Source organism: Cyprinodon tularosa, unplaced genomic scaffold (assembly GCF_016077235.1).
Source record: "Cyprinodon tularosa strain WSP-4 unplaced genomic scaffold, ASM1607723v1 ctg187, whole genome shotgun sequence".
NCBI lineage: Eukaryota > Metazoa > Chordata > Actinopteri > Cyprinodontiformes > Cyprinodontidae > Cyprinodon > Cyprinodon tularosa.
Window position 1 is genome coordinate 14,051 of NW_024038657.1, and position 12,122 is coordinate 26,172.

Consider the following 12,122-nt stretch of genomic DNA (forward strand, 5'->3'; position numbering starts at 1 on the left):
AATGCCCCTCCGTACGTTCATCTTAGTCTGTCTGAGTGTAAAATCAGGCTGAATAAACATTTGGCCAGATATTTGTGCATCATGTCCTAATTGAAGTGGACTACTTCCTTCCAATTAGTGAAATACTCTTTGAGCTTTAGAAGGAAAACCCCAGTGGGTACAATATCAGGAGGATACCTAAAAATATGCAGAGGAAGAAAAAAAATAAATATGATCAACTTGGTTATCAAGCATACAGCAAGGACATAATTTCTTATTTTCTCTGTGTTTATCATGGTGTTGAATTTAAACTTAATGTATTTTTATCAGGTCAAGGTATCAGAATTAATCTGGGATTAAGCTGTTTGACAGCAGAGGGCAGTATAAGTTATCACAAAAGTTTTTTAATGATTTCCTTTAAAAAAAAAAAAAGTGTTGTCTTTGTCACAGGAAACAGTTCTTCTCTCATTATTTGAAGTCAGATTAATTCTAGCTTTTTTCTCAGTTTTTCAATCCGAGGCAGAAACTTTCAGTATCTAGGTGAGCACAAAGACTTGCTCTCTTCCCTCTTCAAAATCTGACAAAGTTTGCATACTTAACATTCCACCCTAGCCGTTTCAACCACCCAGGGGAAACAAATCACACTTTAACAACTGCATTAAAACAGATACAGTCATAAATCTGCCATTTAATATTTATTTTAATGTAATTCCTATGTGAAGTTAAAAGAACAACTCCAGAACATCAAAGTGTTTACATTGCTTAAATACTAACATAAAAGCTTCTGGGTGAATATATAAAGGTCGCACGAGAAGTGTTGTGCGCTTTTAGAATTTAGTACCTTTATGATTTTTATGCTATTCAATCTGGAATTCTTTAATTCAGATGTGCATATCTAGATGCTGATTTTTTTAAGCATTCTTTGTTGAAAAATGGATAATCAATTAGTTTTAGGTTTGCATTTGATAAGGAGATTCTAACACATGAATGTGTTTTGATCAAAAACCTGTTCTTATCAATTATGGGTGTATTTTTGGAGTAACTGTTCTGGTGAAGGGTAAACTTCCATTCAAAGTACAATTTGTGGCTCTTCCCAAGCATTTCTCTGGGGTGGCCCTCCATCTCTGACCAGATTCCCAGCCGGAGGACACCCATGGTATAATGTTGCCCTTACCATGTGTTGCCATGGAGATTGTGTGGTCTGAGTGATGTAAGCCATTGGTTTACCTCCATTCAATGGTCCTAATGTATCGTCATCAAAGCTGCTAGAAGAATGTGCAATGGTAATTTTAGAAATATTGTGCTTGCAAACTCTAGATGAGGAAAAGAATTATGATACAGTACTCACTGTACAGTTTCACATTTAAGCTTTTATCAAAAAAAAACTCTTCTGTGCACTATGGTATTTTATTACAAAGCTAACAACAAACACAAGGGTAATAAATATTTCAAATCTGAAATCTAGAACTATATACCTGTTACAATGCCTAATTAAGAGTATGTCTGAAACATTTCTACAGTGTTTAGGAACTGCCTCTACTTCAGTTAAATCCAGCTAGGATTTAAATGTGCCAGCAGAGTGCTACATCTGTCAAAAATAATTGTTAATGTTGAAATGTAACTAAACTGTAAATTAAAATATACAGATGATGATAAAACAGGCCATTGTCACTTTGAAATACGTCCATACAGTCCAGTCTGAATCAGCTGTTTTCTGCAACTTAGTAGGTGATATCATAGTCAGAGACGTTGTTCCCTTGGTTCATACCCAAACTGTTTTGGTGTTTTCTGGCGGTTTTTCCTATGACAGAGGAAAGCAGTGTTAAATAAATGCCTCTCTCTCTCTCTCTCTCTCTCTCTCTCTCTCTCTCTCTCTCTATATATATATATATATATATATATATATATATATATATATATATATATATATATATATATATATATATATATAATATGTATATATATATATAATATGTATAGCCAAAAGTATTTGCTCACACTGGCCGAAAACCCAGTTTAAACCCGGGCAATGGGAACAGCTCATTGAAACGTGTCTACCTGGATAAAATGGCCTCGGCAAGCGACCCACGTTAAAATCGCCTCGGCTCTGATCGGCATGCTGTGGGAACACCAGAGCTGTGTTGACCCGCTAAATTATACCACAACGTACAAACGTCAACACACTATGCCAGTAGCTTCTGATCCAGCAAGCCGAAACAAATCTGCTTACATGGCGGAACACTGGTGAGAGGGATTCGGACAGATAAAAGAGCGAAACGATAAAGCATACTTACTTCAGCCTGGCTTCCTTACATGTTGCTTTCCAGTATTTACTTTCCTGATTTCTGTCGCACTGGTGACATCATCAATGCTAACCCGGCTTGATGGTGTCATTAGCAACCCAGCTGTGGAGGGACAGAGCCCACATAAAGGGGGGGGTTAGACCCAGATTTTTTGCCAATGAGAAGGGAGCCAAATGCCGATTGGTGACGCGTCGACCCATGTTTGAAATGGGTTATCCCAGTATTTTCATTGGGGAAGAGGCTTAAGGGGCCAAGCCTAGCTCTTAAAAAAAAAACTACAGCATAATTGCCCCTCCACCAAACTTTATACTTGGCACAATGTAGTACCACAGGAACAGAAATCTGCCAGATTTCAAGATGGAGAAGCAGGATTCGTCAATCCAGAGAACGTTTTCTTTACTGCTCTGGTGTCCAGTAGTGACGTGCTTTACATCACTGCATCTGATGCTTTGCATTTCACTGCGCATGCAAGGCATGTACAGTATAGCTTGGATGCAGCTGCTGGATCATGGGAATTCATTCCATGAAGCTCTATGCTCACTGTTCTAAAGGCCACATGAAGTTTGTAGGTGTGTAGGATCGACTCAGCAAATGGTTGGCAACATCCTCACACTATGTGTTTCAGCTTCTGCTGACCTCGCTCCCACAGCTTAAATGGCTGAGTTGCTGTCTTCCCCAAACACTTCCATTTTCTTAAGATATAGCTGACAGTTAACTGTAGAATATTTAGGATCGAGGGAATTTCATGACTGGATTTGTTGCATCTACACTAATATTCATTGAACTCCTGGGAGTGACCCAGTCTTTCAGTAATGTTTGTAGCAACAATCTGCATGTCTAGGAGCTTATTTTCTATACCTGTTGCCATTGAAGCGATTGGGACATCTGGTTCCAATAATCTAGATTGGTGAGCAAATACCATTGGCAGTGTAGATGTATATATACTTGGTGATACACATACACTATATTGCCAAAAGTATTTGCTCACCCATCCAAATTATTGGAATCAGGTGTTCCAATCACTTCCATGGCCACAGGTGTATAAATTCAAGCACCTAGGCATGCAGACTGTTTTTACAAACATTTGTGAAAGAATGGGTCGCTCTCAGGAGCTCAGTGAATTCCAGCGTGGAACTGTGATAGGATGCCACCTGTGCAACAAATCCAGTCGTGAAATTTCCTCGCTCCTAAATATTCCACAGTCAACTGTCAGCTGTATTATAAGAAAATGGAAGTGTTTGGGAACGACAGCAACTCAGCCACGAAGTGGTAGGCCACGTAAACTGACGGAGCGGGGTCAGCGGATGCTGACGCGCATAGTGCGAAGAGGTCGCCAACTTTCTGCAGAGTCAATCACTACAGACCTCCAAACTTCATGTGGCCTTCAGATTAGCTCAAGAACAGTGCGCAGAGAGCTTCATGGAATGGGTTTCCATGGTCGAGCAGCTGCATCCAAGCCATACATCACCAAGTGCAATGCAAAGCGTCGGATGCGGTGGTGTAAAGCACGCCGCCACTGGACTCTAGAGCAGTGGAGACGCGTTCTCTGGAGTGACGAATCGCGCTTCTCCATCTGGCAATCTGATGGACGGGTCTGGGTTTGGCGGTTGCCAGGAGAACGGTACTTGTCTGACTGCATTGTGCCAAGTGTAAAGTTTGGTGGAGGGGGGATTATGGTGTGGGGTTGTTTTTCAGGAGCTGGGCTTGGCCCCTTAGTTCCAGTGAAAGGAACTCTGAATGCTTCAGCATACCAAGACATTTTGGACAATTCCATGCTCCCAACTTTGTGGGAACAGTTTGGAGCTGGCCCCTTCCTCTTCCAACATGACTGTGCACCAGTGCACAAAGCAAGGTCCATAAAGACATGGATGACAGAGTCTGGTGTGGATGAACTTGACTGGCCTGCACAGAGTCCTGACCTCAACCCGATAGAACACCTTTGGGATGAATTAGAGCGGAGACTGAGAGCCAGGCCTTCTCGTCCAACATCAGTGTGCGACCTCACAAATGCGCTTCTGGAAGAATGGTCAAAAATTCCCATAAACACACTCCTAAACCTTGTGGACAGCCTTCCCAGAAGAGTTGAAGCTGTTCTAGCTGCAAAGGGTGGACCGACATCATATTGAACCCTATGGATTAGGAACGGGATGTCACTTAAGCTCATATGTGAGTCAAGGCAGGTGAGCAAATACTTTTGGCAATATAGTGTATATTCATGATGAATTTTTACCCTCTGCTGCTGAATGTACATGACAGCATCATGAACGGTAACAAAAATATGTTGAGGATTCATGTGTCTCATCAGGCCACTAGATGTCAGGATCTTTAAAACACTCTCTAAAAGGGTACAAAATGAAGACATTTAAAGCATTATGCTCTACGCTTCAATATAATAGTGAAAACACACTACTAGGAAAATTCTAACACTGAAAAACAATACCATTGCAAGTTGCCAAATAAACGTGAATTCCAATTTTGTGGCACTCTGTGCACATCTGCAAGTAATCAAAAGAAAACAACAACACCTTAATCAGGGGCTGAACCATGTGACATAAGGTGCAACCTTAATGTTTTTGTTGCAGACTTACCTGTGTGAAGAGTCTCGCTCCAGCAACATCAACAAATATCACTCCGCTGCAGTCAATCAAAACAGCCTGGACATCTTTTTCTGATGTTTCTGCTGGGTGAAATGACATAACTTCTTGAAGTCTGCAGTTACAGAAAATCCAAACTAGCGGGTCTTTACAAAGAAACTATTCACCTGTTTCAAAGAACTCATTTACTGAGGAAAATGATGTGTTTGCAACTCCCCTCTCCTTAATATAGGAAGAAAATAAAAAGAGAGTTGAATATTATACAATGATAATGGTTGTTCTAATTAGTGGTAACTGACAAGTCATACCACAGTGTTGACAGAGGCCTCTCTCTCCCGCTTTTCTAAAGCTTTTCTGGCCTTTTCCCGACTGCGGATCTTTTCTGGCGTCAGACCCAAAACTCTGCTCATTTTCTCCCTGAAAAAGCTGCGATTCCCATAGTAAATTGGCCCATTGTACATCAGGATCTTCACTCCCGGTACTTCATAGCACTGTATGGGATGAAAAACCCAGATCTCAAACCTTATTTTTCGGATAAACTGCCAAATAATCTCTAAGATTTCGGAATGTCTTTCATTTAGCAGATACTGTCAGACAAATTCACTCAAATTTTAAGCAGACCATTTGGTTTCAACAATTGAAAAAAAAATAACAAACTTCACTCACCTTGCTGTGATTCTCCAGAGGTCTGTATATTTCTGTATTGCTTGCCTGCCCAAGGACTGAGCATTCAGCCCTGTCAAAGGATGAACGGTTTGCTTAAATTGCATCTAGTAAAGGGCTGTGAATACCATTCAAACCCTTTAACATAACATGAGCATGTTTTCTTCCACCCAACTGTACTGTGGCTTTATGTATCTCCTTCTGAGCTGCCATGGGCCTCTTTGCTGCCTCTCTGACAAATACCCAATAAACCTGAGAGTCATGTTTTTGGACTGTGGGAGGAAGCCAGAGTACCCAGAGAGAACCCACACATGCACTGGGAGAACATGCAAATTCATTGCAAAAAGAAAGACCATGTTGCAAGGGAATAGTGCAGCAAACTGCATCATCGTGGAGCCCATTTAAAAGTCCACAATGAGATATTTGAAGCCTACTATATAATCTGCATTAAGATGCTCCACTGCTGTATTCTGAACCCGCCTGCTGTGACTCTTTCTCTTCATCACACGTTTGCCTGCTAATGCTCTTCAACAAACATCTGAGGCCTTCACAATTTGAAGAAAAACATGTTGCAAGCAACTTTATTTGATAATTTCAGGATAGAGAAAACACATGCATATCAGATTTCAGAAAGTTATTCACTTAAAATAATCATTATCACATCATAACACAAATCTCAGAAACAAATAAATTCAAAGGTTGCAGTTTTAGGGTGGCAGCAACAGCATTTAGTCTGAGTTACTTGAAATATTCTCTGTACTTACTAACAGGGAAAAAAGCACTACCTTTGTGTTCGACAGATCACAGTCATCATAGAGAAAACCACGCCGATAGCCAATCCAAGGTCCACATTCAACACCACCACAGACAGCCAGGTTACAACCCAAACCATCTACACAGGACGGAGAGATATCACAACAAAACGTAGTAAATCACATTGCAAATGTAAATGTAAGGTAAATAATAGCCTGATAATGTGAACAGACTCATACAAAAGGCTACATTTATAAAGCTGCAGGATTCTGAGAAACTTGACAATTGTGACATTGCAGTTCAAGATGCAGGAATCAAATCGCCAGGAGCATAACAATCTGCAGTACTGAACTAACTGTGTTCTATATTTTCCTTATTTTTCAACATAAAAATGTAATTTTTACAGAGTTCTTACAAAATCAAGCTTGCTGACTCTCCACAGCTCGGGTAAGTCTTGGAACTGCAAAAACATTTGCCTGAGGCTTGTAACATTGATGCATGCCAGCACTGCCTGTGGGCACAGATGACAAGGATAAGTGGAAACATCTTGTTCTTTTTTAATTCTTTATGTACAGACACTCATTAAAGCACACCTTGGGTAAAGAGTAGAACAGGGGTCCGATCAGCAGCAGGACAATCAAGACAACCAGACTGGTGAAGAAGCCTGAGAGCTTGAAGACCACAAGCATATTTTGTTTTAATAATCTTAAAGAAATTGAAAGAAATTATGGAGTTTAAATTTAATAGGATTTATATTATTGAATATCCTCAAGAGGACCTTGATTTGCAAGCTAAATGCGAACATTTCGATTTACCTAAAAAGACAATTTTGGATCAAAGAGCATTAACCATTCCTTTTTAACCTGAGTCCTGTTACGGACACTCTTAATGTTGTCAGTAGTTCTGGAATGGCACATGGCATAGCGATAGAGCGGACATCAATTTGAAGCCAATAATCCCTGATGCAGTTGACCTCCCATGTCTTCTATATTAATTTCTTGTGTCATATATATATATAAATAATAGGGGTTCACCCATAAAGCCGTGATACCTTCATTTTGGAAGATCAGTGGTCACCCTCTACTGTGGTCACCAGTTTTATCATTCAAACTTATCTATGTTTATCTGCAAAGTTCTGAAAATCAGCTGCTGTCAATGTTCACAACTTTTCATGTATATTTGAAAACATGACGTCCTGTACCAGACATGGGCAAAGTGGAGTCAACAAGTCATCTCCATGTCATGTACTGGTTCTACCTAGCCACTGAAGCAGGTGAGTCCAATCTTCACCGTGAATTAACCTGTGCAGATTGGACAAACCTGGTTAATTGGCTGGGTAGATTAAATACATGACATGGAGATGACTTGTTGACTCCACATTGCCCATGTCTGTCCTGTACCTCATATACTTAAAATACGTTTGTGCGGTTCCATGGATATTATATTAAATGTTTTTCAATAAAAGACAGGAACATTGATGGGGTATTGTGATTTTAGTGTATAAAAACTGATGGTGTCAGTGATTTAAAAAATTTTATCAAAGAAAAATGTAAATCTGCAGGTCTTGGCTTTTCAAAGGCCAGTGATAGGCCAGAAAGCCTCAGTCAGTGCAGCCATAAAGTGCACTTTTTTAAACAAATAAATCTAAAAAAAAAAAAAAAAAAAAAACACAACTATAGTGTGTTGTTGCTACTAAAGCTTCAATGAATCTCCATCAGACTCGTAGAAAGCCATGGTTTCACAATCCTATCATAAATTTGGTGATTTTTAATCCTTAATATTAACTTATATTAAAGCAATATATATTACTTTCTGTAAAGAAAATGTATGACATTTACAACAGAAAAAATACAATGTTTGATTATCTTCTAAGTTTTTTAATTGGTTGTTTTAAGTGTAATTTCTGTTTTAAAATAGTTGCTAGCATCGATGGAATCCATATGATAGAGTCCAGATGTTTAAAGCAACCAGAGTTATAAGATCATGACTGTACATCATGCACCTGTGTGTGTCCTCCAGCGCTCTCCAGTATGTTGGTGGTAGCCAGAGTGGCTGAGCTGGGGAAACAAGTGAAGAAGGAGGACACAGTGTTGGAGATCCCATGAGCTAGCAGCTCCTGGAAAACAAGACAATGATCAAATACAAAATTCTCACAAAACACACAGGTTTAGGTGTGATGTGTTAGTAAGTTTTACCTGGTTGGGATGTATGGAATATCCATGTTTGTCAGCATAAATCATTGCTAGTGAAACAGATACAGCATATCCAACAAATGTTATGGCAATTGTGTCTCCAGCAATCGCAGGGAAAGTGTGGAACGCAGGCAACTGTGGCTTTGGGAATCTACAGTAAATACAGAAAAGATGTTTGATTTTAAAACTGTACGGTTGCAGGTATTATGGGTGGTTTTTTTTGGTTTTTTTTTTAAGATTACCCTGCAGGGATATGGCCAACTATCTCAATGTTGTAACTGGAATCTAGCGATGAAAAATAGGTCACGCATGTAGCGATAATCACCTGGAGAGAAGACCAATAATTAAAACTTGCTCATCGTAGTTTAAAAATACATCTTATCTGTAGGACTGACCATGAGGATTTCTACAGGGATGGGTGTGCGCAGACGGTGCCGGTAACGCGTGTTGACCTCCTTAACTGGTACCAGTACAGCCAGACAGACCACAGAGATCAGCAGCTCAGCCATGTTTGTGTGGGACAGGTTCTCCATCACTAAGGCCAACGTCTGAGTGATACAGTTGAACTTTTTATTATTTGCATAATTTTTTTGAATATAATTTTTTTAAATATCTATAATATGTGAAAACAAGAGACACAGATTACCTTGAAGAGAGAGAAGGTCCCAGTGTGGCGAGGGAGTCTCAGGCCGAGCATGCTTTGGAGCTGTGAGACTGTGACATGGAAGGCAGCGGCACTGGTGAAAGCCTTCACTATCGGCTCTGACAGATAGGTGGAGAGGAAGCCAAGCTGAAGTCCAAACATGCAGAGCTTGGATAAAGCAGGACACAATAGAAGTCAGGGAATCAAGTCTGATGCTGATAGATATAGCTGTGATTCTGAGCCACAAATTAAAATGCCATTTAAGTTTGTTTCTAACCATGATGATTCCTGATAGTAGTGCTATGGCTGAAGCTACTCCAATCCGCTGAGCCTCAAACTCTGCTGCTTCAGGTGAGCTTGAGTTGAAGGCAAGCGGAGTTGGAACCAGCTGCTCCACCACAGAACCGGTCATCAGACTAATAACAGCAAAGGTACCTGGAGACAAAGTCTGACTTATTACAATCTTTATCATGGACATAAGAAAAAACACAACTCAAAAACATGCAGTCATGAAAGCCTTCCATAACTCATTAAGATTTATTTTGTCATGCAAACACGGTTGTCTTTTATTACGATTTTTTGCGATGAACCAACTTGTAGTGTGAAAAAATACCAATGTATGCCAAATTGTAAAGACATTTATCATCATAAAACTTTAGAAAAGCATGCATACTTTTTCTTTCATTCAAAATGTAACAACTATTTTGTGTTGGTCTACTAGATAAAACCCTTATCATTACAGACAATGCGTAAACTGTGAAATGTAGATAAGGTTTTACCTGTTGATACATGGCGGCCAGTACCAAAAATCATATACAGGACTACTGGGAAGAAGGAAGTGTAGAGGCCATAAATTGGAGCCACTGATGTTAGCAAAGCAAAGGCCATACCTGTATAGAAATAAACATGTTAATTTGGTTTCAAGAGTATTTAATCTGTTTTTTATTGAATTTACAAATTCACTTATTAAAAATTAAATAAATTAATCCAATTTTTAAAAGACTTTAAATAATGGAAAGTAGATAAAGAGTATATTTCAAGATCAAACCTCAAATTGACCTCAGATATTATAGCCCATATTCTTATCTTCAGCTACCACAGTATACATGTCAGATTAAATAATACTACTTATACTTCAGCGATAGTATCTAGGTGTTATTTTATTGTATATCTTGTACCATGTCCGTTGGTTGTGCTGTTCTTTTTACATCTCTTTGAGGGTGATAAAGCAGACTGAAGATGTTTTATCGTTATCTCCCTTTTATCTCCTTTTTCTTTCATCTTTTATCCTTTTTTTCTGTTTTTCCTTTCCTGTTCTAGTTACATTGCAGTGTCCATATAATTTGTAATACTCCCTGCATAATTATAATAAAGCAATTTATATGCATAAATCAAGCGGAACACTATGGCGACAGCTGTACTGCTCCACATGTGAAAGTAAAATCTGTTGGGCTATTTTTGGCATCAAGACATTTATTCTTATTGCCACATTGCCAGACAGGACACTGTTTAAAAAAAAAAAAAGAAAGAAAGACTCAGATATTAAACTGTTATAATCCTGAATTACCATTAAGCTGCTGTAAGAAAAGGCCCCAAGGCATATAAAAAAGAACATGACATTAACAAAGCAACAAAAAAAAAACATGTTTGAACCATACTAACACAGTTATAATTGCTAAAACATTTACAAAATCAACATTCACACAAAATAATCAGATTTTCATTGGTATCGAGCGAAACTAAACCATAAGCAGCCTGTTATTCAGCCTCATAGTACATATTTAAATGCAACAGTTGCTTTTCATAGTATTATATCTGTAATAAAAAGAGCATTAATTAAGAAACAGGCTTGGAGCAGTAGCAAACTTCTCCTTACTTTTTCATTTAATATAATAGGTATTTTTTTAATTCATAAATTGACAGTTTAGGAGAACAGGGTTTAATTAAGCGAAATAAGTCTTTTCTGAACTGAGATTTATTTATTTATTTGGTATAACCATTACTTTGAAGTGATATTCAGACTTTTTTTTGTTTATAAATACCATTTCTTATATTAACAAATTGCAGTAGAGCGCACAGACCTTGGGGGATGTGAAGAATACCAACAGTCAGTCCAGCAATAGCGTCTCCTAAAATCCATTTCCTCAACCTGTAGCTCGGTAGCCAGCTGATAAGCGGGACTCTCTCCCCGAGCAAACTCAGCCAGGCTCGCCTTGAACACCTGCACTTCCCGGCCAGTTTCTCCCGCAGCCTCAGACCTGCAGGCGCGTCTTCCTCGGAGCCATAGGCCTGCTTGAAGCGGTCCTCCGTGTAGATGTCCCTGTATACGGCCACAGAGGCGCTCATGTCGCGCTGATGCTTTTCCCTACAGTTGTTGCGGCTGAAGTAGTCAAGGTGTGCTTTTTAAGTTGTAGCCTAAATATAAGGGCAGAATGTTCTAACTTTAGAGGACATTGCATTTTCCTGCCAGACTCCTCTCAGCCAATGATATTGCTGAAAGCACTTTTTTTTTTTTTTTTTACTGCACTAACCAACTTTTTTTTTTTATTTCTTATCTGGGGCCCTGCCTCACATACGGAAGAGGATTAGGGCCACTGAAAAAATTGAAAAAGTTAAATGTTTTTTTTATTATTATTTTATTTCAGTATAATATGAGAAAAAAGACAGTATACTGATTTTAATCTCAGAATTATGACTTTTTCCTCACAATTCTGACTATAATCTCAGAATTCTGACCTTTTTCTCACAATTCTGACTTTAATCTCAGAATTCTTACTTTTTCCTTACAACTCTGACTATAATCTCAAAATTCTATACTTTTTCTCACAATTCTGACTATAATCTCAGAATTCTGACCTTTTTCTCACAATTCTGACTATAATCTCAGAATTCTGACCTTTTTCTCACAATTGTGACTGTAATCTCAGAATTCTAACTGTAATATCAGAATTCTGCATTCTAAATTAATTCTGACAGCTAACAACCATGTTAGCAT

The 12,122-nt window shown here is 38.8% G+C and overlaps 1 protein-coding gene across 4 annotated transcripts; it reads right to left on the minus strand.

Annotated features, from left to right (window-relative positions):
- Positions 1–702: 702 nt before the first annotated feature.
- slc26a10 (solute carrier family 26 member 10) lies at positions 703–11,596 on the minus strand. Of its 4 annotated transcripts, none has more exons than XM_038282654.1 (18): positions 11,209–11,596; positions 9,907–10,017; positions 9,405–9,562; positions 9,131–9,295; positions 8,880–9,032; positions 8,727–8,809; positions 8,488–8,635; positions 8,295–8,408; positions 6,886–6,963; positions 6,708–6,803; positions 6,325–6,431; positions 5,543–5,612; positions 5,185–5,367; positions 5,044–5,098; positions 4,871–4,959; positions 4,723–4,777; positions 4,513–4,619; positions 703–1,780 (listed from the first exon to the last, which is right to left on the minus strand). In XM_038282654.1, the coding sequence occupies exons 1-18, from the start codon at positions 11,471–11,473 to the stop codon at positions 1,742–1,744; spliced, it is 2,076 nt and encodes a 691-aa protein (XP_038138582.1). In that variant the 5' UTR covers positions 11,474–11,596; the 3' UTR covers positions 703–1,741. The 4 variants fall into 4 exon arrangements, with proteins under 4 accessions (XP_038138582.1, XP_038138581.1, XP_038138580.1 ...); XM_038282653.1 differs by having other exon boundaries at positions 4,871–4,962; XM_038282652.1 differs by lacking the exon at positions 703–1,780 and adding an exon at positions 2,051–3,242 and having other exon boundaries at positions 4,493–4,619.
- Positions 11,597–12,122: the final 526 nt, after the last annotated feature.